This window comes from Rhinatrema bivittatum, chromosome 3, assembly GCF_901001135.1.
Source record: "Rhinatrema bivittatum chromosome 3, aRhiBiv1.1, whole genome shotgun sequence".
Classification (NCBI taxonomy): domain Eukaryota; kingdom Metazoa; phylum Chordata; class Amphibia; order Gymnophiona; family Rhinatrematidae; genus Rhinatrema; species Rhinatrema bivittatum.
This window is the reverse complement of record NC_042617.1, coordinates 77,501-105,306: the sequence shown is the minus strand read 5'-3', so window position 1 is coordinate 105,306 and position 27,806 is coordinate 77,501. Positions and strand designations below refer to the sequence as shown.

Genomic DNA, 27,806 nt, shown 5'->3' with positions numbered 1-27,806 from the left:
CGCACCTTCCAGCTTCCCCAGAACGGCTCTGGTGTGGCATTCGGCCATCTTGACCCGAGGTCTCCTAGGACGCTCGCGCGTGCGCGTCCCTACCTTTGTAGCAGTGTTGGCGCAAACCTCGGGGGCATCCCCCTCGAGTGACGTCACTGCTTCCGCATATTTAAAGTTGCCCATTTGCTGACTCTCGCCGAGTTAGCAAGGATCGGTATGCCCCAGTCTGAAGCTACTCTGCTGCTTGTATCCACTGGAAGCTATCTTCACCCTTCGGGGTTCTCCAACCTGGGTACTCGCTCCTCGAGGGCCTGTGTATCTATCCTGGTGCCTACTCCATTCTTCAACCTTCTGGAAATTCATCTATCAGCTACAGAGAGTGAGTACAACTTCTACCAATCTGTCTTTCATCAGTTCCTCACCACCTCTCTGCATCAGGCCCTACACCATCATTGTGGAACGGGTCTCCTCTGCCGAGGACCATGGACTGCTAACACCTGTCCTTTCTACTGCTCATTGGGACTCTCTCTACTCAGCTATGGGAGTGTGTTTAACATCTGCCAGTGCCTTATTGGACATCTGCATTGGAGCCTTACACCACCATTGTGGGACGGGTCTCCCTCACCAAGGATTACAGACTGCTACCAGCTAACCTGCTCTCTACTGCAACCTCTGGTGGTCATCCTAGCTGTACAATAAAAGAAACTATCTCTGTGTCTGTGCTATTGAGTCTAGCCCGGTGCATCAGTCTCCCTACGGGGCTCCTCCCCGTAGGAGATAACATCACTGTTGCCCCTGAGAATCCACCGAACACCTCAATATCATAACAGTTCCTGGGGTCATCGAGGACGTGAAAGTCGAAGTTCAAGGAAGGGTCAGGCCTGGCAGCAGACAGTGTAAACCAGTGGACAGGCTCAAGGTCAAGATGGGCAGCAGACAGCGTAAGCCAGAAAGCAGGCCAATGGTTGAAGGTGGCAGCAGGCAGCATGCGTTTCCAGGCAGGGAGTCAGGACCAGGCAGCAATCTAGGAAGATGCAAATCCAAGAAGAAGCCTAAAAGGCGAAACAATTGGGCCCGGTGCTGGGGTTATATTAGTGTCTTTCATAGTGGTTATATCAGTGCCTTTATTTTTAGCCATTTTCGTCAAATTGGGATTTCTGTGGTTATCTTAATTGTATATGTGGGTGAATAGTGTGCTTGAGTGTGAGTGTAATTGAGTGATTTAGTAAATGTAATAATTGTTTTTAGCAATAGCATGATTATGAAAGGTTATTTGAAATGTAAATTTGAAGTGTAACCACAGCATAGATTTTTAAGAGATTCGGATTTTGTATACCAGTTGTGTATCTGCTTATAATAAAATGTAATATGTTGTTAAACCAAGTTTTAGTTGTTTAAATGTAATTCTTTACTGTATATATTTATAGTAGATCTAATACATTTTTTGGCTGGTACCTCAGTAGTGCATGTAAATATTATCTACGTTTTTATAAGGGATTTTTTTTCCTCAGAAGACTGTACTTTGATGTCCTTTTTCATGTAAGCTGTTATTAATGCATAATTTTTAATTGCGTGTGGGAACGATGTGGGGTGGAAGAGTGAGATACAAGAAGTAGATCTACCAGATACTTGTGAACTGGACTGGCCATTGTCTAACACAGGATACTGGGCTCGATGGACCATACTCTTATCTTGCGTGGCACTTCTGGGCTGGATAGACCATACTCCTATCTTGCGTGGCACTTCTGGGCTCGATGGACCGTACTCCTATCTTGCGTGGCAGTTCTGGGCTCGATGGACCATACTCTTATCTTGCGTGGCACTTCTGGGCTGGATGGACTGTACTCCTATCTTGCGTGGCACTTCTGGGCTCGATGGACCGTACTCTTATCTTGCGTGGCACTTCTGGGCTCGATGGACCGTACTCTTATCTTGCGTGGCACTTCTGGGCTCGATGGACCGTACTCCTATCTTGCGTGGCACTTCTGGGCTGGATGGACCGTACTCCTATCTTGCGTGGCACTTCTGGGCTGGATGGACCGTACTCTTATCTTGCTTGGCACTTCTGGGCTGGATGGACCGTACTCCTATCTTGCGTGGCACTTCTGGGCTGGATGGACCGTACTCCTATCTTGTGTGGCACTTCTGGGCTGGATGGACCATACTCCTATCTTGCGTGGCACGTCTGGGCTCGATGGACCGTACTCTTATCTTGTGTGGCACTTCTGGGCTGGATGGACCGTACTCTTATCTTGCGTGGCACTTCTGGGCTCGATGGACCGTACTCCTATCTTGCGTGGCACTTCTGGGCTGGATGGACCATACTCTTATCTTGCATGGCACTTCTGGGCTCGATGGACCATACTCTTATCTTGCATGGCACTTCTTATGTTCTTAGAGAAGAGAATGGCAAGTGGAAATCTTTCTCTCTGTTTCTGGGCTTGTTTCTCTGTCCTTGTAAATCCCTGCATAATTCCTAGCCCCACTCCTCATTTCTGTCCCCCCTTCAGCAGTCATTCCCTAGACTTCTCTTCTTCCCCAAGGAATTAAAATGTATTTCCCTGTTATTATTGATATTACTGTTATTACAATAACCCCCTTATTATTAGAACCATAGTAATTCACATGTTTTGGAAAATGAAGGGGCAGATAAGACTCGAGAGAGTGAAAATTGTCTTGTTAATATGTCCCCTAACAATGAGGAGTGCACCTGTTGCTGAATAACGAGTTATATAAAACTGTTGCAGCTTCACCATGGAGCAGAGAGCCCGCCTCACTCACTGCTCTGCTAGAGAAAGGGAAGATTTCTCTTATCAGGCAGAAACTAAAGAAGGAATTTAGGAAAACAAGATGCCACGGCTAGCCTGAATTAGCATGTAGCCGACACTACTGTGCTGGCACGACATGCCCTTTGACCTTCATATGGCAGAAAATGTCTTAGTTAAAAATCCCATTAAAAGCAGAGCCCTCCAGCCAGAGTATCCCAACCCCTTGCAGGGATACTGATGCACTGATGCAAAAGCAGAGCCCTCCAGCCAGAGTATCCCAACCCCTTGCAGGGATACTGATGCACTGATGCAAAAGCAGAGCCCTCCAGCCAGAGTATCCCAACCCCTTGCAGGGATACTGATGCACTGATGCAAAAGCAGAGCCCTCCAGCCAGAGTATGCCTACCCCTTGCAGGGATACTGATGCACTGATGCAAAAGCAGAGCCCTCCAGCCAGAGTATCCCAACCCCTTGCAGGGATACTGATGCACTGATGCAAAAGCAGAGCCCTCCAGCCAGAGTATGCCTACCCCTTGCAGGGATACTGATGCACTGATGCAAAAGCAGAGCCCTCCAGCCAGAGTATGCCAAGCCCTTGCAGGGATACTGATGCAGTACTGGATGAGGGGAAAGTGCTTCTGATTGCTAAGACCCTGGTTCAGTAGTAGCTGGGCAAGGGAAAAGTGGTCTTCAGGACTGGGACATTCACTTTAGTGACAGCTAAGAGGCAAAAAGCCCCTAACCAGTGAGAGGAGCTGCTGTGCCAAATAATGTGTGATTGAGAGCTGTTTTCAGAAGAGCCTGACAGTGGAACAGGAGAAAGTTTGTGATACAGAATATTTTCTCTAGAATATGGAGGATTTCAACCTCCATTATTTTCTGCAATATGTGTCAAAGTCAATGTGCATGTTACAGGCTCTGTGAAAGTTTTCTAGAAATATTTGTGATGGTGAAACTTAAAATGCACTTGTGTATGTCTCTGCTTCTCCTCCTCCTCTCCGCACCTGTAGGCAACGGATCTCCAGAAACGAACTGCACCCTTCAGAGCTGGAGAATGGATGCCTTTTACAGAGCTGGAGAAATTATTGTAGGAGGAGTATTTGTGGTTCACTCTGGATACACCTCTCACGAACTCACTTTTACAGAGATGCCAAAGGCTGTATCCTGTCAGGGGTAAGGAAGCGTATGTTTATAAAGAAAACTATCATAGCCGATATCCTGAGAGGGACTGCTGTGTAGTTGGGCTTTGGCTGTGCACAGATTTGGGTTGCAGTGTGCTTTGCATCTTGGCTATACTAAATCTGACTTTGGTGGGTTGCCTGGATCTGTTTTTGCGTGTACACAGATTAGATTTAAGGTGCACAGATTGAGTTTAGCTGTATGCTTTCCATTTTCTCTGCACAGTTAAGGGTTGGTATGTGTTTTGGGTCTTGCATGCATATAGGACGGGTGCTGACTATGTACAGAATTGATTAGGGAGTGAGTTGTCTTTTGACTGATCACAGTTTAATGATGGAATTGGCTTTGCTTCTAGTGGTGTGCAGTTTGCATTTGTGTATGATTTAGATTTTGTTTGAGCACAGATTGTGGTTAGGTGTGTGATTTTGTTTCTGGGCTGCCTACAGTTTGAAGCATTGATTGTGTATGAATTGGGTTCTTGTTTCAAGCTTGGGGTTGTGATATTGTTTGATCCCTGATCTGCAATATTTGAGGGTGGTTAGTGGTTATGCTGTGCACGTCTGGGTCCTGAATCTGCACAGATGGAGTTTGGGGTGTTGCATGAGATTTGATTGCGCACTGTTTGGGATTGATGTATGGTTTGGATTGTGGCTATGGTTTTGGGTTACGGTGTGTTAGGGTCTTGAAAGCTTATAATTTGAGTCCTGGCTGTGCACATTTTGAGGTGGTTATACACTCTGGAACCTGGATATGCACAGATTAGGATAAAATGTTTAGTTTGGGTTTTAGCTGTACGATGTTTGGGACTGGTGTATGGTTTATGTCTTGACTGTGCACAGATTGGGATTTGGGTGTATTTTGGATCTTGGCTGTGCTCAGTCAGTGATTGGTGTTTGATTTTGGTCTTATTTATGCTCATTTTTGTGTTAGGGGTGTTTACTTTCTTGGCTGTACATGATTTGTTTTGAGAGGGTAATTTTCAAAAGGCCTTAGCTGCATAAATATCTATTTATGTACTCAAATTTGCTTTTGAAAGTTATCCGGAGGGAGGGTAGTCTGGCAAAAAGTATGTGCAGAACATGATTTTATGTGTACGTTTTCTCAGACTGGGAGGATCAGGGTGGGAAAAGCATTTATGCATATACTTATACTTTCAAAATATGCAGGGAGTAGGTGTAACATTTTGTGCATACGTTCCCATGCGTATTGGCAGTCCCTGGGAATTTTCATGGAAACATTACATGATGGCATAGACAGAATATACGGACTGTCGAGTCCACTCATCCACATCAAATGTTCGGCTTTACAATCCTTACCACTGTGTCAGAGATCCTCTGTGCTTATTCCATGTTTACTTGAATTCAGAAACGGTTACCATCTCCACAGGGAGGCTGTTCCATGTATCCATTACCTTCTCTCTAAGGAAATATCTCCTTGGATTACTCCTCATGGTACCCCCTTTCACCTTTATCCAATGACCTCTTGTTCTAGAGCTTCCTTTCCATTGCCTCCGGTGCATGGAAATCTTGAGGTATTTAAATGTCTCTGTCATATCTCCCCTTTGCTGTCTTTTCTCTACAGTATACATGTTTATATCTTTAAGTCTATCCCCATATGCTTTAGAATGAAGATCACTGATCATTTTAATAGCGACCTCTGGACCAACTCCAACTGGTTTATATCCTTTTAATATAGAAACATAGAAATGACAGCAGGAAAGGATGAAATGATCCACTGAGTCTGTTCAGCAAGCTTCTGCCAGTATCTGCTGCACTGAGCAGCTTATCAGTTTCCCATACCGTAAAAGTCAGAGCCCTCGGATGCTGTTTGAATACAATTTCCATTAACCCTTGCCGTGGAAGTAGAGAGCAATGAAGGAGTTGCATCAAAAGTATCAGGCTTAGTGATTAAGGGTAGTAAAAGCTGCATCTGCAAGTTACCCCCATGCTTATTTGTTTCCCAAATCATAAAAGTCGGGGCTCTCGTTGGTTGGTGTCTGAATCCAAGTCCCCTTTTCCCACTGCCCTTGAAGCAGAGCAATGATGGAGCTGCATTAACAGTATCAAGGCTTATTTGTTAAGGTTAGCAACTGCCACACCAGCAAGTTACCCCCACTTACCCCCCAGTTATTTCCTTCCTCTAGCCCAGGGGTCAGGAACCTTTTTGGCTGAGAGAGCCATAAACGCCACATATTTTAAAATGTAATTCCATGAGAGCCATACAATATGTTTAAAACTAAATACAAGTAAATGTGTGCATTTTATGTAAGATCACACTTTTAAAGTACAATAAGTCTCTGAAAATATTACACCAGGCCTTAAGACACCAATACATCTCCTATTAGGAAAACGGACCAAGTCAGGCTGCTATATGGTCCTCCACAGAAACTACACGCCAGCAGAAAACCTCACCTGAATCACGTGCTGTCCCTCACCTAACATAGAATAAAGAGACCAAAACGCATAACAAGAAGCATGCAGACAAAAACTGAATTGGAAACTGCAACAAGCCAGAGTCTCTGTATGCAGTGTAACAAAGGAAAAAAGAAACATCACACATCCTTATAAAACAAATCAAGAAATATAAAATCATCAGCAGTAAAACTGTACTAACAAAAAGAACATATTTCCAAACAGCTGATGAGTGGAATATCCAATAATTAAAAACTCATATAAAACATTTCCAGATACCAACAAAATATTTCAAAATAGCAGACACAAAGACCCAGTAATGAAAAATAATAAGGATACAAAAATTTTTTTTGCTTCATACCTGGGAACGTTTGATATCCAGGTGTCCTGAGATTGTTCTGAATTAGCAGGAGGTGGGGTGGTTTGCTTGGAACTTTCTCCTCTCTCAGTCACATACAGCGCTCTCTCTCACACTGGCTCTCAATGACACACTTATACACACATGCTCTCAGTCACTCACATATACAAATGTTTTTTCTCTCTCACTTATATAGGCTCTTAATTACACATTTACACACATGCTGTCTATCTTTTCACGCTTACACACACACAGGCTTTCAATCACATAAATATATGCTGTCTTTTTCTCTCACACACAGACTCTCATTCACATGCTTACAAACATGTCCTCTCTTTCTCTCATTTACTCACAGGCTCTCAATCACATACTCACATGCTCCCTCACCTAAATCAGCTCTCAATCACACACATACACACATGGTCTCTCTCTCTCATTTAAACACAGGCTCTCAATCACATACTCACATGCTCCCTCACCTAAATCAGCTCTCAATCACACAGACACACATGGTCTCTCTCTCTCATTTAAACACAGGCTCTCAATCACATACTCACATGCTCCATCACCTAAACCAGCTGTCAATCAGACACAGACACACATGATCTCTCTCTTACTTATACACACAGGCTCTTAATCATACATACACATGATCTCTCTCACACACAAAGGATCTCAATCATACACACATACTCTTTCAAACAAACAGGTTTTCAATTACAAACTTACACATACAGGTTCCCAATGGTAAACTTACATTCATGCTCTCTCTCTCACAGGCAGGATCTCAATCACAGACATACTCTCTTTCACATATACAGGCTCTCAATCATTCACATACATGCAATCTCTCACTCACACACACAGGATCTCAAACACACATGCTTGCTCGCTCATTCATTCACTCTCTCTCTCCCCCTTCCCCCCCCCCCCCCCGGGAACTCGCGGCAGCAGCAGCCACCTCCCAACGCTAACCTCCTTCATTTTCAGCCCTCGCGGAGGCGAAGGCGGAGTCCCATCGGCCGCGGTTGAAGATTTTCATTTTCCTCCGAGCCGCGCTGCAGTCTTCTTCCCGTCGGACACTAGCGTGCCTGCGCGGGTCTTCCCGCGCAGGCACCCGATGCTCTCCACTTCCTCTTCCGGGCCGCGGGAAGAAGAGAGCACCGGCGTGCTCTCTTCTTCCCGCGGCCCGGAAGAGGAAGTGGAGAGCATCGGGTGCCTGCGCGGGAAGACCCGCGCAGGCACCCAATGACTCCAGCGCTGGCACCCGGCTGACACCCGATGACTCCCGCGCAGGCACCCGGATGACTCCAGTCGGCGTGCTCTCTTCTCCTCCCCCCCGCGGCCCGGAAGAGGAAGTGGTGAGCATCGGGTGCCTGCGCGGAAGAAGAGACCACGCTAGTGTGGTCTCTTCTTCCCGCGCAGGCACCCGATGCTCTCCACTTCCTCTTCCGGGCCGCGGGGGGGGGGGGGGGGAGAAGAGAGCACGCCGGTGCCGCTGACTCCAGCTGTCCTGCCGCGTTCCGCCCGGGCTGACAGCATTTTAAGCCCGGGCGGCGGAGGACCGGGGAGCAGCTGGGTCAGCGGGGAACCGCGAAGTATGGCGACACTTGTCTGCGAGCCAGATGCAGCCCTCAAAAGAGCCATATCTGGCTCGCGAGCCATGGGTTCCCGACCCCTGCTCTAGCCTTTAGGGATCCACAGTGTTGATCTCTTGCCCCTTTGAATTCCTTCTCTGTTTTCATCTTCACCACCTCCTCCAAAATGGCATTCCAGGCATTCACCACCCTCTGCATGAAGAAATATTTCCTGACATTGGTTCTGAGTCGTCCTGGAATTTAATTTCATGACCTCTAGTTCTATTGATTTCTTTCCAGTGGAAAAGGTTTGATGAATGTGCATCATCAAACCTTTCAAGTGTCTGAAGGTCTGTATCATATCTCCCCTGCCCCTCCTCTCCTCCAGTGAATATATATTAAGATCCTTCAGTCTTTCCTCATAAGTCTTCCAGTGCTGACCACTCACCATTTTGGTCGCTCTTCTTTGGACCACCTCTATTCTGTCTTTATCCTTTTTGAGATACGGGCACCAGTACTGAATGCAGTACTCCAGGTGAGGCCTCACCAAGGACCTGTACAAGGGCATTATCACCTCTTTTTTCTTACTGGTTATTCCTCTCTCTCTATGCAGCCCAGCATTCTTCTGGCTTTAGCTATCACCTTGTCACATTGCTTCACCAGCTTCAGATCATCAGACACTACAACACCAAGGTCCCTCTCGCAGACCATGCGCATTAGTCTTTCACCACACATCACATAAAGCTCTTTTGGATTGCCACACCCCAGATGCATGACTCTGCACTTCTTGGCATTGAATCCCAGCTGCCAAATCTTCGACCACTCTTCAAGCTTTCTTAAATCACTTGTCATTATTTCTACTCCTTCAGACATGTCCACTCTGTTGCAGATCTTAGTATCATTCGCAAATAGACAAACTTTACCTTCTATCCCTTCTGCCAGGACAAAGATATTGAACAGAACAGGTCCCAAAACCGATTCCTGTGGCACTCCACTTAATACTGTTCTTTCTCCAGAATAGGTTCCATTTACCATTGCACGCTGTCTCTTGTCAGTCAACCAGTTTGCAATCTACGTTACTACCTTGGCACTCTCTCCCAAGCTTCTCTTTTTGTTCACGAGTCTCCTATGAAGGAAATTATCAAAAGCTTTACTAAAATCCAAGTAAATCACACCTATCATTCTTCCCTGATCCAATTATCTAGTCATGCAATCAAAAAAATCAATCAGATTTGTCTGACAGGTCATTCTTCTGGTGAATCCATGCTGCCTTGGATCGAGCAACCCACTGGATTGTAGATAGTTCACTATCCTTTCCTTCAGCAGAGTCTTCATTAATTTTCCCACCACCAAGGTGAGGCTAACCGTACTGTAGTTACCAGCCTCCTCTCTGCTCCCACTTTTGTGAAGCGGGACCACCACCGCTCTTCTCCAGTCTTGTGGCACCACTCCTGTTACCAGGGATCTATTGAACAGGTCACACAGCGGAGCTGCCAACACATCTCTGAGCTCCCTCAGTATCCTGCGATATATCTCATCTGGCCCCATGGCCTTGTCCACTTTCAGTTTGCCTAGCTCTTCCTATACATATATTCTCTTCTGTAAATGGAGTGTCGTCTATCCCAGTGGTTCTCAACCTTTTTTAGGCCTGGACACACCTGACAGATGTTTCTCACATGCGTGATACACTGAACATGTGACCATCACTGGGCTAAATGTAAACATGCACTCTGCATCCACAGTAATCCCCTCAACCCCCAGCAATGAGAGCAGAGCAGATCTAGGGCATTACCCTGTACAACTCGCCATACAAAAAAGATATTCTGGTTCTGATGACATCCCAGTAAAAGCAAAACAAACTCCTTTACTACCAGGCACAATACCCCTCCTTATGAAAAGACAGTAATTTACCACTAATGCATATCCTATTGAGAAAACACAACAAATAAGATTGATACAAATGCCTACATGCTTGTAAAATACCTCACCTCGGTCACACACCCTTCACCAAGTACAGAAAGACCACAAATTATAAATATGGAGACAGAAACTGGAATGGAAAACCAAAAAAGCCACTCTGCATGCAGTGTGAACCTGGAGAAATGGAAAGAGAAATATAGCACCTAACAGACTCTCAGGATTTGCAATAATGCACACAAACTAACCCGCACAAAGTTACACCTGCATTATGGCATGCACTCAAACAGTAACAATCCTATCTAAGAAATACAACTATTAAACCAGGCCCTAAACACTAATATATTTCCTATTGGGAAAACAGAATAAGCCAAGCTGCTATAGAGCCCCACACAGAAATAATTGTAAAGCTATACTAAAAATGTTACAAAACAGCTGCTGAACAGAATAATATCCAACAATTAAACTCATAAAAATTATTAAAACATGTCCAAATATCAATAAAATATTTCAAAACAGCAGACATCGCATAATACCCAATAATTAAAATGGCAGTCAATCAAGAAAAATAAATTTAAAAAGCCACCTTTACTTACCCTCTCCAGCAACTCTCCTACTCCTTTCCCTTCCAGGCCAATAGCACTCACCAGAAGCAGCAAGGGCTGCTGAAGCTCTGTCCTCACAGTCCTCTTCCTTAGCGCCCACAACCAGTCACTCACACACTCACACACACACCCAATTAGACCCCACGACCAGTCTTGGTCTCTCTCATACCAGTCACCTCCCTGACCAGTCTCTCTCTCAAATCACACTCATGGTCTCTTATATACAAGCTCTCAACCACACACAAATGCTCTCACACCCATTCACACCAGCTCTCGCCCAGGCTTCCATTCCCACCTACACACACAAGCTCTCACCCAGGCACCCATTCACACCCACAGACACAAATTCTCACCCAGGCACCCATTCACACCCACAGACGCAAGCTCTCACCCAGGCACCCATTCACACCAGCTCTCATCCATGCATCCATTCACACCCACAGACACAAGCTCTCACCCATGCATCCATTCACACCCACAGACACAAATTCTCACCCAGGCACCCATTCACACCAGCTCTCACCCAGGCACTCATTCACACACAGACACACCAGCTCTCACCCAGGCACTCATTCACACACAGACACACCAGCTCTCACCCAGGCACTCATTCACACACAGACACACCAGCTCTCACCCAGGCACTCATTCACACACAGACACACAAGCTCTCACCAGGCACTCATTCACACACAGACACACCAGCTCTCACCAGGCACTCATTCACACACAGACACACCAGCTCTCACCCAGGCACTCATTCACACACAGACTCACCAGCTCTCACCCAGGCACTCATTCACACACAGACACACAAGCTCTCACCCAGGCACTCATTCACACACAGACACACAAGCTCTCACCCAGGCACTCATTCACACCCACAGACGCAAGCTCTCACCCAGGCACCCATTCACACCAGCTCTCATCCATGCATCCATTCACACCCACAGACACAAGCTCTCACCCATGCATCCATTCACACCCACAGACACAAATTCTCACCCAGGCACCCATTCACACCAGCTCTCATCCATGCATCCATTCACACACAGACACACCAGCTCTCACCCAGGCACTCATTCACACACAGACACACAAGCTCTCACCCAGGCACTCATTCACACACAGACTCACCAGCTCTCACCCAGGCACTCATTCACACCCACACACACAAATGCTCTCACACCCATTCACACCAGCTCTCACCCAGGCTTCCATTCACACCCACAGACACAAGCTCTCACCCAGGCACCCATTCACACCCCACAGACACAAATTCTCACCCAGGCACCCATTCACACCCACAGACGCAAGCTCTCACCCAGGCACCCATTCACACCAGCTCTCATCCATGCATCCATTCACACCCACAGACACAAGCTCTCACCCATGCATCCATTCACACCCACAGACACAAATTCTCACCCAGGCACCCATTCACACCAGCTCTCATCCATGCATCCATTCACACACAGACACACCAGCTCTCACCCAGGCACTCATTCACACACAGACACACCAGCTCTCACCCAGGCACTCATTCACACACAGACACACCAGCTCTCACCCAGGCACTCATTCACACACAGACACACCAGCTCTCACCCAGGCACTCATTCACACACAGACACACAAGCTCTCACCAGGCAGTCATTCACACACAGACACACCAGCTCTCACCAGGCACTCATTCACACACAGACACACCAGCTCTCACCCAGGCACTCATTCACACACAGACTCACCAGCTCTCACCCAGGCACTCATTCACACACAGACACACAAGCTCTCACCCAGGCACTCATTCACACACAGACACACAAGCTCTCACCCAGGCACTCATTCACACCCACAGACGCAAGCTCTCACCCAGGCACCCATTCACACCAGCTCTCATCCATGCATCCATTCACACCCACAGACACAAGCTCTCACCCATGCATCCATTCACACCCACAGACACAAATTCTCACCCAGGCACCCATTCACACCAGCTCTCATCCATGCATCCATTCACACACAGACACACCAGCTCTCACCCAGGCACTCATTCACACACAGACACACAAGCTCTCACCCAGGCACTCATTCACACACAGACTCACCAGCTCTCACCCAGGCACTCATTCACACCCACACACACAAGCTCTCACCCAGGCACTCATTCACACACAGACACACAAGCTCTCACCCAGGCACTCATTCACACACAGACTCACCAGCTCTCACCCAGGCACTCATTCACACCCACACACACAAGCTCTCACCCAGGCACTCATTCACACACAGACTCACCAGCTCTCACCCAGGCACTCATTCACACACAGACTCACAAGCTCTCACCCAGGCACTCATTCACACACAGACTCACCAGCCCTCACCCAGGCACTCATTCACACCCACAAGCTCTCACCCAGGCACTCATTCACACACAGACACACAAACTCTCAACCAGGTGCTCATTCACACACAGACTCACCAGCTCTCACCCAGGCATTCATTCACACACAGACACACCAGCTGTCACCCAGGCACTCATTCACACACAGACACACCAGCTGTCACCCAGGCACTCATTCACACACAGACACACCAGCTCTCACCCAGGTGCTCATTCACACACAGACACACAAACTCTCACCCAGGTGCTCATTCACACACAGACACACCAGCTGTCACACAGGCACTCATTCACACACAGACACAAGCTCTCACCCAGGCATTCATTCACACACAGACACACCAGCTCTCACCCAGGCACTCATTCACGCACAGACACACAAACTCTCACCAAGGCACTCATTTACACACAGACACAAGCTCTCACCCAGACACTCATTCACACACAGACACACAAGATCTCACCCAGGCACTCATTCACACACAGATACACAAGGCTCTACCCAGGCACTCATTCACACACAGACACACAAGCTCTCACCCAGGCACTCATTCACACACAGACACACAAACTCTCACCCAGGTGCTCATTCACACACAGACACACCAGCTGTCACACAGGCACTCATTCACACACAGACACAAGCTCTCACCCAGGCATTCATTCACACACAGACACACCCGCTCTCACCCAGGCACTCATTCATACACAGACACACCAGCTCTCACCAGGCACTCATTCACACACAGACACACCAGCTGTCACACAGGCACTCATTCACACACAGACACAAGCTCTCACCCAGGCATTCATTCACACACAGACACACCAGCTCTCACCCAGGCACTCATTCACGCACAGACACACAAACTCTCACCAAGGCACTCATTTACACACAGACACAAGCTCTCACCCAGACACTCATTCACACACAGACACACAAGATCTCACCCAGGCACTCATTCACACACAGATACACAAGGCTCTACCCAGGCACTCATTCACACACAGACACACAAGCTCTCACCCAGGCACTCATTCACACACAGACACACAAACTCTCACCCAGGTGCTCATTCACACACAGACACACCAGCTGTCACACAGGCACTCATTCACACACAGACACAAGCTCTCACCCAGGCATTCATTCACACACAGACACACCCGCTCTCACCCAGGCACTCATTCATACACAGACACACCAGCTCTCACCAGGCACTCATTCACACACAGACACACCAGCTCTCACCCAGGCACTCATTCACGCACAGACACACAAACTCTCACCAAGGCACTCATTTACACACAGACACACAAACTCTCATCCAGGCACTCATTCACACACAGACACAAGCTCTCACCCAGACACTCATTCACACACAGACACACCAGCTCTCACCCAGGCACTCATTCACACACAGACACACAAGCTCTCACCCAGGCACTCATTCACCCCCACAGACACAAGCTCTCACCCAGGCACTCATTCACACACAGACACACAAGCTCTCACCCAGGCACTCATTCACACACAGACTCACCAGCTCTCACCCAGGCACTCATTCACACCCACACACACAAGCTCTCACCCAGGCACTCATTCACACACAGACACACAAACTCTCACCCAGGTGCTCATTCACACACAGACTCACCAGCTCTCACCCAGGCATTCATTCACACACAGACACACCAGCTCTCACCCAGGCACTCATTCACACACAGACACACCAGCTGTCACCCAGGCACTCATTCACACACAGACACACCAGCTCTCACCCAGGTGCTCATTCACACACAGACACACAAACTCTCACCCAGGTGCTCATTCACACACAGACACACCAGCTGTCACACAGGCACTCATTCACACACAGACCCAAGCTCTCACCCAGGCACTCATTCACACACAGACACACAAACTCTCACCCAGGTGCTCATTCACACACAGACACACCAGCTGTCACACAGGCACTCATTCATACACAGACACCCACTCTCACCAAAAACGTATTCTTTCTTCACTACAGGGATGGGCTTCAGTTCGGCCGCGGCTTTACTCTGGCGGGCCTTCTTTTTGCGCCACCACGGGAATGGGCTCCCGTGGTGGCCTTGGTCGGGGTCGAGTTTCCTCTTTGCTGCCATGGGCTGTGGTGGCCTTGCTTCGTTGGAGTTTGAAACCGCTATTTCTCCCATCCCACCCCTGGGCTAGGCGATGCCTGCCTCACCGGCCAATCAAAGGCTTCCTCCCTTCTTCCTACTCCCACTGGTAGGTAGAAGGGAGAAGGTTTCTGATTGGCCTGCGAAGGGGCAGGAAGAATGAAGGAGGCTTCCAATTGGCCCGTGGGGGCTGGAAAAAGGGAGACGGGAAGTGCAACGGGCAGTGGGACACCGGGAGATGCGACACACCTGCCGGTGTTTGGCGACACACTATTGTGTTGCGACACACCGGTTGAGAAGCGCTGGTCTATCCCATCCCCATCTATGGTCTTGTCATTCAGCAACAATCATTTTCCAGGATCTTCTTTAGTTAACACTGAACTGAAATATTTGCTTAATATTTCTGCCATTTCTTCACCTCTCTCCACACATTGATCCTCGTCAGCTTTCAGTTTCACTCTTCCACTTTTGGCATCCCTTCTTTCTCTGATGTATCTGAAAAATGTTGTCACCTCGCTTTACCTCTTTGGCAATCCTTTCTTCCACCTGACTTTTTGCTTTCTTGATTACTTTCTTCGTCTCCCTCAGTTCCACCAGATATTCTTCCTTGTGATCCTCCCTTTGGGATCCTTTATATTTCTTCAACGCTGTTCTTTGTGCTTTTATTTTTTCAGTCATCTCCTTTGAGAACCAGATCAGTTTCTTATTTCTCTTACTTTGGTTTACTTTTCTAACATAGATTTGTTGCTTCTTATAGTGTGGCCCACTGTTGTTCCACCTCTCTCAATTTCTCCTGGTCTTCTAGTTCTCCCTCCAGGTAGTTCCCATTTCAACAAAGTCCGGATTTTTGAAATTCATACCTCAGGTCTTTGTGTGACTTCAAACCATACCATTTGATGATCACCGGTGCTGAGGTGGGCGCCCACCCAGACATTAGAAACATTATCCCTGCTAGTGCATGCTAGGTCGAGTATAACTCCCTCCCTCATGGGTTGCATTACCATTTATTTGAACAGAGCTCCTTGCAGGGCATCCACTATCCCTCTACTTCTGTTTTATTCTGCAGAAGGGATTCTCCAGCCTACGCCCAGCAGTTTAAAATCTCCAACAATCAACACTTCTCCCTTGTTTCCTACCTTTTGAATGACTTTACCCATATCTCTGTCTAGTTCTTCTGTTTGAATCGGAGGCCTGTAAACCACTCCAGTAAAAATGGATGCACCATTATCTTTTTTTTAGGATGGCCCATAATGCTTCTTCTCTACCCCACATTCCTTGCAGTTCAGTTGCTTTTGACATAAAGAGCTACTGCTCCCCCTTTTCTGTCATCTCTGTCCTTGCTTAACAAGTTATAGCCAGGGATGTCTATATCCCAGTCATGTGGCTCTGTAACCATGTTTCTGTAATAGCAACAATGTCCAAGTCCACCTCCACCATTAGGGCTTGCAGGTCTGAGATTTTATTGCCCAGATTATGAGCATTTGTGCTCATAGCTTTCCAGCTTCTCTCCTTCAAGTTACTGTTCTTCTTGGATTTCTTTTCTGCCTTATTCAGCTGACTTTTGTTATTCCCTTCACCCATTTCCTTGAGATTTGGGGGGTGACATTCTAATTTCTTTCTGCCACCCTTGTCATCTAGTTTAAATGCCTTGTAGCATAGGATTTGAATTTATCTCTTAGGATCCTTTTTCCTGCCACAGACAGATGAAAGCCATCTCTGACATTGAGGCTTTTACTGTTCCATACATGGCCCCAGCCCCCAATATATCCAAAACTTCGTTCCTTACACCAGGATTTGAACCATGCATTGAAGTCATCTATATGGCTTAGCCTCTCTTTGCCCTTATCATGAACAGGTAACACTTCTGAAAAAGCAAAAGTCTTCTCCATGTGACTAATCTGCTTCTCCAGAGACTGGAAATCTCTCTACCACTTGGATGCTGTTTCCAGCAAGGTTGTTGGTTCCCAGACAGATGATATCAACTTCAGAGTCCTTGATTTCTTCTTGGATTGCATTGACTATTGAATAGCATTTCTACTGTCCAATGATCCTGGAAAGCTTTTAACTATAGTGTTTCTCTCAAAAAGACTTCCCAAATTAGTGCCTCTGATAACTGAGTCACCTAGTAGAATGAGCTTTTTCTTATGGTTATTGGTTGTATTATTGAATTTCTGCGCGCATTGGGTTTCTTCTTTCCTTTCAGATTCCACTTCAGTCTCAGTCGTTAGAGCTTCTTCATTATTTAATACAGAGAAGGTATTTGTACTTGTGTCACTTGAGAGAGCGTGTGTTTCTGCATCACAGGTCTTACTGTACCAGAGCCCACTGTAATCCATTTGTTCTTGGGTTCCTGTATGCTCTGTGTAAGTGGGGGGGGGGGGGGGCATGTGGGCTGCACAGTTGTGAAGAACGGGTGTCTTTGGGTCACAGTTCTTATCCTACCTGAGCCCACTGTAAACCACTTTTTTCTAGGCTTTTCAATTTTCTGTGGTAATGGGGAAACGATACCTGAATTCTATAAAAGGGGTGAGGATTTCTTGGTGATTGCTGATACTTTCTTTATTGCAGCTAATTCAGTTTTAACGTGAGCCAACTCTTTTTTCATGGAAGAGAGTTCTGAACAAATGGGGCAAGCCCTAAGTTTCCAGATGATTTGCCTCAAGATAAAGGCTCCACAATTGTTACATTTTGCTCATTTGATTTGATAGAGAATGCCTTTTTGGCTATGTTTCAGAGATTTTAGGCAGTAATATCATATGCTTAGCTTTGGAGCTTGGAGCCCTTGTGGACAGGAACTTATCAGAAAGCACAGTGTAAAGGGACTCAATGTTACGGGCGCGTCTGCCACGCCACTGACGGGCCGAGGGTTTGGGCGCCCTCGGGTACATATCGTAGGCGCGAGGAGCACGGCCGTCTCTAGAGCAGGTGGTGTGAGCCCTTGGGCCACGGCGAGAGCTAGGGAGGAGCCCCAGCCACACCGTGGGAGGTGAGCCAGGCGGGTACTGAAGCAGGGGTTAAGGAGCGGAGTCTGACCCTCAGCCGGACCTGCACGCCCATGGCAACCAGCAACGCAATGTTGGTTGATGAACGGTCCTCCGACTGTTCCAAGCCCTTTCGGACCTGCCGCTGGGTAACGGCAAAGGGCGGCAGGCCGGACAGAGGACGAGGGCAGACAGAGTCCTTAGTACACGGAAGACATCTTAGACGAAGGCTGGTGCAGAGACATCAGAGGCAAGGAGTGGTGCAGAGACATCAGAAGCAAGGTACTGAAGGTGCAGACGTAGAGTCAGGAACGAGGTATGATGCATACAGGAGACTCAAGGGCGAGGTACGAGACTGGCAACATGGAGCGCCCTACACAGCCCGCCCGTGGGGCTGGTCACGGACCACGACAGAGGTTGCCGCAGGATACCAGGCTTTCAGAGAGTTCAGGAATAGGGTAAGGCTCTCTCACAGATTTAGGAACGAGGTGCATGGCTTGCATCACGAAGAGCCGTACTCAGCCCGCCCATGGGGCTGGTCACGGACCACGACATGGCTTGCCACAAGGCACCAGGACATCTTGAAGATACAGGAACGAGGTGCTAGCATTCAGGAACAGGGTAGAAGCAAGTAGCTGCACTCCTGGCAGTCTATAGCAGGGTATGCTGCACACCGGCTGTTGCTTTTTCTGTACTTCTCTAAATCTATCAGCTTGCACCTGTTTCCTTTGGAACAAGGGAGGGGGGGGGTTATAGGGGGCTGATTTCAGCATCGCCTTTCTTAATATCTCTTAATATTACAGCTAACTGTTTCTGCAGAAGGAGGTGACGTCACAAGAGTGGTGCAGGTAACTGTGTACTTTGGTTCATTATTTTACTGAGCCCTTTTTCCTTACAGGCTCCTATCATGGCCTTATTGACAAGGGGTTTTTATTCAGGTATTGTGTTTCTGCAAAAGGGGATTTCTGGGGACTGTATTTTAATACTGTTATCTTTCTAATTTACTGAAGCTCTTTCGCTTGGCCGACTTCCAGCAGTTTTTCACAGTTTGCTAGTTTCCTCTTTGGGTCAAACAAACTAAATGATTTCTAACAAGCAAGATTATGCCTTCTCTTATAGCTTCTACATAAAGGTTACAAATTTTTATATTCACTTTAGCTCTATTTATTATGTTTAGCAAAGCTTTGAGTACAATTCTAGCAGTTCTTCCCACCCTCTCTATAGCAGCACCCTCTCTATAGCAGCATCCTGATTAGCTGCATAGGGTAGGCCTCTGTAATGGTAAACACACAAAGCATTTTATATTCATCATTATTAATGTAATAGTAACATTCAAACTCATTTCTCCCAATACTAAGTCAAGAGGTTGATATCATGTCTGCATGGTAATTACCTGCTGGTAATTTGGGGAGCACACAACCTCAACTTCACAGAGAAGATTGGCTGATCAATTATTACTTGCCGGCAGTTTACGATAGCTTCAATGTGGAAGTTTGCTCCCACACTGAGTAAGTGGCAGTCTCGGGTACATGAAATTGCTCTGGTGGAGAATCTTACTCATGTTCTCAAATGAAATTTGTTACTCTTTGACAAAATATGGTCCCCTTACTGGAAATATCGGAACATCCATCCAATATAATTACAGATAGCGAGCTATAGTAGGTGGCATGATGTTGATTACAGGATTCTGTTTGGTCGTCACTACATGTAGCGATGTCTACTAGCCTGATTGTTTTACCTTCCAGGGGGGGGGGGGGGGGGAGGATTTTGAAGTCTTTCTTGGAGTGGGTTTTGGGATTTGGGGTTTTCTTTTTCATTGTCTTTGTAATGGAAACTGTTTAAATAAGAGTTTTGAGAAAAAAAAACCCAGTGGTTCCGAAGTGTCTCCATGGGCAAGTTCTTAAGTGGGCACATGATTCACAATTGGCAGGCCAATTGGTGGAGTGCGTAAAGCCCTAGATATAGGGGCGGATTTTCAGAGCCCTGCTCGCCTAAATCCGCCCAAATCCGGGCGGATTTAGGCGAGCAGGGCCCTGCGCACCGGTAAGCCTATTTTACATAGGCCTACCAGCACGCGCAGAGCCCCGGGACTCGCGTAAGTCCCGGGGTTTTCGGAGGGGGCGTGTCGGGGGGCGGGCCCGAACCGCGCGGCGTTTTCGGGGCGTGTCGGGAGCGTTCCGGAGGCGGGCCCGGGGGCGTGGCTATGGCCCGGGGCAGCCCGGGGGCGTAGCCACGCCCTCCGGACTCGCCCCCAGATTGCGTCCCGGCGCGCTAGCGGCCCGCTGGCGCGCGGGGATTTACTTCTCCCTCCGGGAGGCGTAAATCCCCCAACAAAGGTAAGGGGGGGGTTTAGACAGGGCCGGGCGGGTGGGTTAGGTAGGGGAAGGGAGGGGAAGGTGAGGGGAGGGCAAAAGAAAGTTCCCTCCGAGGCCGCTCCAGTTTCGGAGCGGCCTCGGCAGGAACGGGGGTAGGCTGCGCGGCTCGGCGCGCGCCGGCTATACAAAATCGGTAGCCTTGCGCACGCTGATCCCGGATTTCAGCGGCTACGCGCGTATCTACTGAAATCCAGCGTACTTTTGTTGGCGCCTGGAGCACCAACAAAAGTACGCCTATTCGCGGTTTTTGAAAATCTACCCCATAGTTTATAGTTGATTGTTTTTCTAAACCGTCGCATCAGCTGTAGCCTTCACAATGGTGTACAATTATGTTTAAGATAAGAAGTACAATAAATTCGTAAAAAGATAACAGCTAAAAATACTAAAAGATGATTACTTGTCACTATTAGTGGCCCCAAATAAATAGGGAGGTCCAAAAAAACTACAGTCAATGTAAATCTTTTAGAACTGGGGTAATGTGATCATATTTATTGGACCCTGATAAAACTCTTTCCGCTGCATTCTGAAGTAATTGAAGAGGTCTAATAGTGACTAGAGAAAGACCCAACAAGAGGGCTTTGCAGTAATCCAATTTTGAAAAAATCAGGGCCTGCAGGACAGTTCTAAAGTCATTTGGATATAAATACGGTTTAAGTTTCTCTAAAATCTGCAACTTAAAATAACCATCTTTGATCAAATTATTAATAAACATTTTCAAGTTTAATTCACTATCCAAGATAACACCTAAATCCCTTGCATCATTAATGATAGGGAAACTTGGTTCAATGTTATCAACTTCTAATATCAATTTATTATCACACCTATGGTGGATCACCAGAAATTCAGTCTCTTGTTGGTTTAGGAATAGATTCATATGCGCTAATAATTGCACTATAGAAGAGAGATATATCTCCCATAATTTTAATGTATTGGTCAGAGAACCATTAATCGAGAGCAAAATGTGGTCGTCATCAGAGTATACATACGGTAGTACGTTAAACCTAATCCAGCAAGCAACTTGCATAATGACAACATATAAATGTCGAAGAGTGTCGCGAGGAGCCTTATGGAACTCAAGAGGAAAATGGCACTGTGTCAGACTCAAATGTTCCAAGCTTCACTTTATATGATCTGTTCATGAGATAAGATTCAAACCACTCTAAAGTGCATTTACACATGTAAAACCCAGTTTTAAGCATGTAAGTGCTTTTGAAAATCATTAGGGATATGCATTTGTTTACAAAGAATGTCACATCCGCAATAAAAAGGTCCCTATTCGTTTCATTTGTGGGACCGTGAAACGAATGGCGATCCCCCACAAATGAAACATATTATATTAGTTTCAATTGTTTGGTTCACAGTGCTTTCTTAGCAGCCTTTTGCAATAGGAGAAGGTCATGTGGAAGTGTCCATAGCAACCAGCCCTTTCCTATGAGTCATAAGTGGGTCGGACAGGTTGGCAAGGAGACCAGAATGCCAACATATCAGAGCGAAGCATTTTTTAAATTTAGCCAATCGCTGCTCTGTGATGCTGATCCTGGTGTTTTTCTACCTTGAGCAAGTATACCACAGTGTACGTTCTGCTCGGGTTCTATCTGAGAAGGTTGCTTGCTGATTGAGCACTCTCAGAGTGTCTCAATTCTCTATTCAATTGCTGAAAATCAGAGCTATTGCTGAAAAAGATTTTTGTCCTTTTTTGCTGCTGTGCCAGGCAGCCAGGGGTTTTTTTGCTGCACTTTTTTTTACTGCCCACTCACCCACTGAGTCAAGCTGCAGCAGTGGCATTTTGCTGCTAATCTTACCCCCCTGGGGTAGGTTGCAGGCAGGGTTTGGGTGGTGTGGGTGGGAGATAGTGGGAGAGTTACAGTGGCTGTCTGGCAGTGGGCATTGTACAACTACAGGCAGCATCACAGTGAGTACTGTAGGAATTTGGCTTGCAGACTCACAGCAGGAGTAGTCAGGCTGAGACTTCCAGTGTTTTATCTGGAGTTTCAGTTTTTGTGCACATAGAGCAGTCTCAGTTGTAGTGTACAGTGTCTGTGTGTGTGTGTGTGTGTGTGTGAAGTTTTCCACACTCACATATATTGGAACAGTGGTATTCAGTACAACCAATAAAGAAATAATCCTTTAAATCCAAATCCCCAGTAGGCAGTGACATTAAAATCCATGATGTCAGGGAAAGGTACAGGTCAAGTGATTGGCACTGGCAGAGCAGGCACTTCAAGAGGCAGTCCCCCATTAAAGTTAAAAAGGGACCTGTTCCAATCCAAAATCTCTGGAGGGGCAGGTAGTTCCAGCTAGAAAAAAAACTTACATTTAAAGATGATGCTCCACCACCACCTGTTTCTGACCCTGTTTTGGAGGTGAGGGAAGGGGAGGCTGAGCCATCCAAGGCATTTGGGGTAGTGAAGAAAGCAAAAGAGCGAGACCCAAAAGCAGCAGTGTGACAGCAGACTCAAGTTCAGTGGTTCTCAACCTTTTTTTTGGCTGGGACACACCTGACAGGTGGTTCTCACATGCGTGACACTAAACATGTGACCATCATGGTGCTAAATGTAAACATGCACTCTGCATCCTCAGGGACCCCCTCGACCCCCAAAAATGGGTGCAGAGCAGAACTAGGTCATTATCCATACAAATCACCATATAAAAAAAAGATATTCTGCTTCTGATGACATCTCAGTAATAGCAAAACAAGTTCCCTTTACTTGTAGGCACAATACCCCTCTTATGAAAAAGAGTAATTTCTGACATGGTATATGATTTGTTTTAGTTACTAAGTTTATCTTCTGCTTCTGGCTTCTTCATCTCCCTAGTTCCATTGCCCTTGTTTATTGTAACTTTGCCTCCTCTTCTACGTTAATGTTAATGTTACAATCCCCTGTTCTATGTAAACCGATATGATCTGTATCATGAATGTCGGTATAAAAAAGTACTAAATAAATAAATAAATTATGGAACACACTCAAACAGTAACAACCCTACCTATGAAAAGGCAACAGTACAAATATTTAACCAGGCCCTAAACACTAATACACCTCCTATTAGGAAAACAGAACAAGCCAAGCTGCTATAGATCCCCACATAGAAATAATTGATTACTCACGCACTCAGGCACCCATTCTACCACACACACACAAAACAGCTGATGAACAGAATAACTCCACCAATTAAAAACTCATAAAAAGTATTAAAAATTGTCAGATATCAATAAAATATTTCAAAACTTCAGACACATCACACAATACCCAATAATTAAAATGGCAGTCAATCAAGAAAAATAAACTTTAAAAGCCATCTTTACTTACCCTCTCCAGCAACTCTCCTACTCCTTTCCCTTGCAAGCCAATAGCACTCACCAGAAGCAGCAGTGGCTGCTGAAGCTCTGACCTCAAGGTCCTCTTCCTTAGGGCCCAAAACCAGTCACTCATACACAGTCTCTGTCTCACACAGACCAGTAACCTCCATAATCAGTCTCTGTCTCTCACACGTACACACTAGTCACCTCCTTGACCAGTCTCTGTCTCACACACTCCAGTCACCTCCTTCACCAGTCTCTGTCACACACACACCAGTCACCTCCCTGACTAGTCTCTGTCTCATGCACACACACACCAGTTACCTTGCTGATCAGTCTGACTCACACAGACACCAGTCACCTCGCTGACCAGTCTCTGTCTCTCACACACAGACACCAGTCACCTCGCTGACCAGTCTCTCTCACATACACACACACCAGTCACATCCCTGACCAGTGTCTGTCTTACACACACACACACCAGTCACCTCCCTGACCAGTCTGTCTCTCTCTCTCTCTCTCACAGAAACACATCACCTCCGACCATGGTCTCTCTCAATCACACACATGCTCTCTCACTTACATACAAGCTCTTAATCACAAATAAATGCTCTTGCTTCTATTCTACCACACACCCATAAAGCTGCGACTCGCACACCCAGGCACCCATTCTACCACACACACACATACACACACACAAAGCTGCCACTCAGGCACACATTCTACCACACACACACACACACACACAAAGCTGCCACTCGCGCATGCAAGCATCCATTCTACCACACACACACAAGCTCTCACTCATGCACCCAGGCACCCATTCTACCACAGGCACACAAAGCTGAAACTCACACACAAAGGCTCATGTGGAGCCTCTTCTTATTGCTTGGCCCAATAAGCCTGGCCTCCACTCTTCAGCTGCCACCGCCCTGTCCTCCGACAGCGGCGCTCAGCGTCACCCTGCTCTTCGGCCTGCAGGCCTGGCCTCCGGTAGCAGCCACAGTCTTTCCGCACTTCAGCTGTCGCCGGCCCAGCCTCCAGCGGCTCTTCACAGAGTCTCTACACACTTCAGCCGCCGACGGCCTGTCCGACGGCGGCGCTCAGCTTCTCTCTGCTTTTCAGCCTGCCGGCCCAGCCTCTGGCAGCAGCACGCACAGACTCTAAGCACTTCAGCCACCACCGGCCTGTCCTCTTACGGTGGCACTCGGCGTTTCTCTGCTCTTCAGCTGCTGCCAGCCTGGCCTCCGGCGGTGGCACATCTCCTATCAACTGCATCGGCCAGTCCACCCCTGGGGATAAGGGAGGCACAAGTGGGGCAGTGGGACACCGGGAGCCGCGACACACCTGCCGGTGCTTGGCGACACACAGGTTGAGAACCACTGCTCTAGTTAGAGCTGATGATGTAGTGCAGTCACTGTTTGCTTCTGATTCCGATGAAGAATCATCTTGTATAGGATTCCCATCATCAGAAATGGAAGACATAATAGCTGAAGAAGGTTTAGGAGGATTAGTTAGTTCTGTCTTAGCCTCCACTTCAGTGCTGGAGGAGAGAGAGAAAACTGGTGATGATGAGGAGGAAGAGCAGTCAGCGCAGGCACAGAGTGTGACTGATGCCCCTTGCATTGCTTCTCAGGGTGCACCCACTACTTCAACTCCAGTGCCAGCATCCACCCCGAAGGCTATAAAGAAGGGATCACGAAATAAATCTGTGATCTGGAGCCACTTTAAAGTGATGGAGGTCCCGTGTTTTGCTCGGTGTAATTACTGTGCCAGGGATATTAGTAGAGGCAAGCAAGTGGGCCATCTAACTAATTCTGGAATGATGCATCATATGCAGAAGCAACCTCCATCAGTAATGACATCTGGGGATGGTGGCAGTACCAGTCAGGGGACCCCTTTTTCCAGGCAGCATAAAGTGGTCGAAAAGGAGCAGAGTCATCCCACGCCCTCAGCCCCTTCCAGCAGTCAGGTGGCAGGCCAGCAGCCCCCTGCCATGCGTCAGAAGCGACAACCCACTATGGAGGAAATGGGGTGGTGTGTGGTAATGCTATCCCGGGGAAGGAGGCAGGCAGTCTCAAAAGTTGTAACCAGGAGCATCGAGGAAATGATTGCCCTTGATGACCAGCCCTTGCAGGTAGTGGAGAATGTGGGTTTCAAGCATTTGCTGAAGGTCGTAGTTCCAAATTACAAAAGTCCCCTCCAGAACCACATTTAGCAGAAAGGTCATCCCCAGCCTGTACAACTAGTGTCGCAGTCGCATGCTAGCGCTGCTAGCTAAGGCAGAGGGGAGTGTGCATTTCACCTGCGATATCTGGACCACCATGAATGCTTCACACTCTTACTTCTCCCTGACAGCACACTGGTGGGACTTGGCTGAGGCAGGGGCAGGCAGCAGCTCTATTAGTGACCAAGAATCAGGGTGCAGGTGGGCTTTACTACACACCCACCTGATGGACGAGGCCCATACCTTGGCCAGTATTCTATCATGCATCAGAGACATGCTGGAGGGCTGGCAGCTACACCAGACAGCCATGAATCTTCAGGCAGGGTTCTTTGTCACAGACAATGGTGCAAACATGGCAATAACTGACGGGGGCTTTCAGAGCATCTGATGTTTTACACACACTCTGCACCTGATAGTGAAGTCAGCTCTGAGGTTGGAGTCCAAGCACCAAGAGTATGAATACCTGCATATGTTAATACAGAAGTGCAGGAACATAGTAGGGTACTTCCACAGGAGTGTGAAGGTGGGGCAGGTTCTCCGACAAAAGCAGACTGATTTGGGGATGCCTCACAAGCATCTCATTCAAGACATTGCCACGCGGTAGAATTCCACCTTTATGATGTTGGAGAGGTTAGTGGAGCTGCAGACACCCCTTCATGAACTTTTTGGTACAATAGACATAGGTGTGCAGAATCCCCTAGGGCATCATGATTGGTTAGTCATGATTCAGCTGGTAAAATCCTGCAGCCCTTCAAGGATGTCACGGAGGAGCTGAGTTCCAGAAGTGCCACCTTGGGGGACATCATCCCTATAGTTAATCTCCTGGATGAACATTTAGAGGCTTTTAAACAGGAAGAGGGAATGACAGCAGAGATGCTGCATTGTCTGGACGTTTTGCAGAAGCAGGTGCAAGAGAGATTAGGACCTTTAACAAAAGATGACACATACATGCTCGCCACAGTCTGTGATCCCTGTGTGAAAGGGAAACTCGCCCTACATTACGATTGTCTCTTATTGGTGAAGAACCTGCTATTAGAAAAGGTCTGTGTACAGGAGCACCATAGGCAGAGACAGATTAGGTATGAAGCAGAGAAGAAAACAGCGGGCACTTCAGAGAGTAGTGCAAACCTAAGCAGGAGCAGCACTCTGTCAGCGACAGCTAGTACCTCCTCCTCCTCCACTTCAGTACACCAAAGCCATGTTGCCCCTAAAAAATCATCTCTTCTGGCACAGGCTAGAGTGAAAGCAGCTGGCAAGAAGGACTCTCAGCCCACCCAAGCAAAGGAGAAACCAGCACAAATGTCAATGACAAGGTATCTCACAGAACCCACAGAGAACATGCAGACAGATCCGCTGGCATATTGGGCACACAAGTTCACTGTCTGGCCACACCTAGCCAAAGTGGTTCAGCGATATCTGTCCTGTCCACCAACCAGTGTGCCTAGTGAATGTGTATTTTCAATGACAGGGGATATCATGAGGTCATTGTCAAGGCTGGCACCAAAGTTGATGGAAAAGCTTGTGTTTTTGAAAATAAACCTGCCTTTGCTTA

At 47.3% G+C, this 27,806-nt stretch overlaps 1 protein-coding gene across 1 annotated transcript in view; it reads left to right on the top strand.

The window, feature by feature from the left end:
- LOC115088460 (extracellular calcium-sensing receptor-like) overlaps nt 1-27,806 on the top strand; it is a 110,793-nt gene that overhangs the window by 7,748 nt on the left and 75,239 nt on the right. Inside the window, exon 2 of the mRNA XM_029596733.1 lies at nt 3,770-3,932. Within this exon, the coding sequence (XP_029452593.1) occupies nt 3,770-3,932 (163 nt within the window). The remainder of the gene's footprint in view (nt 1-3,769; nt 3,933-27,806) is intronic.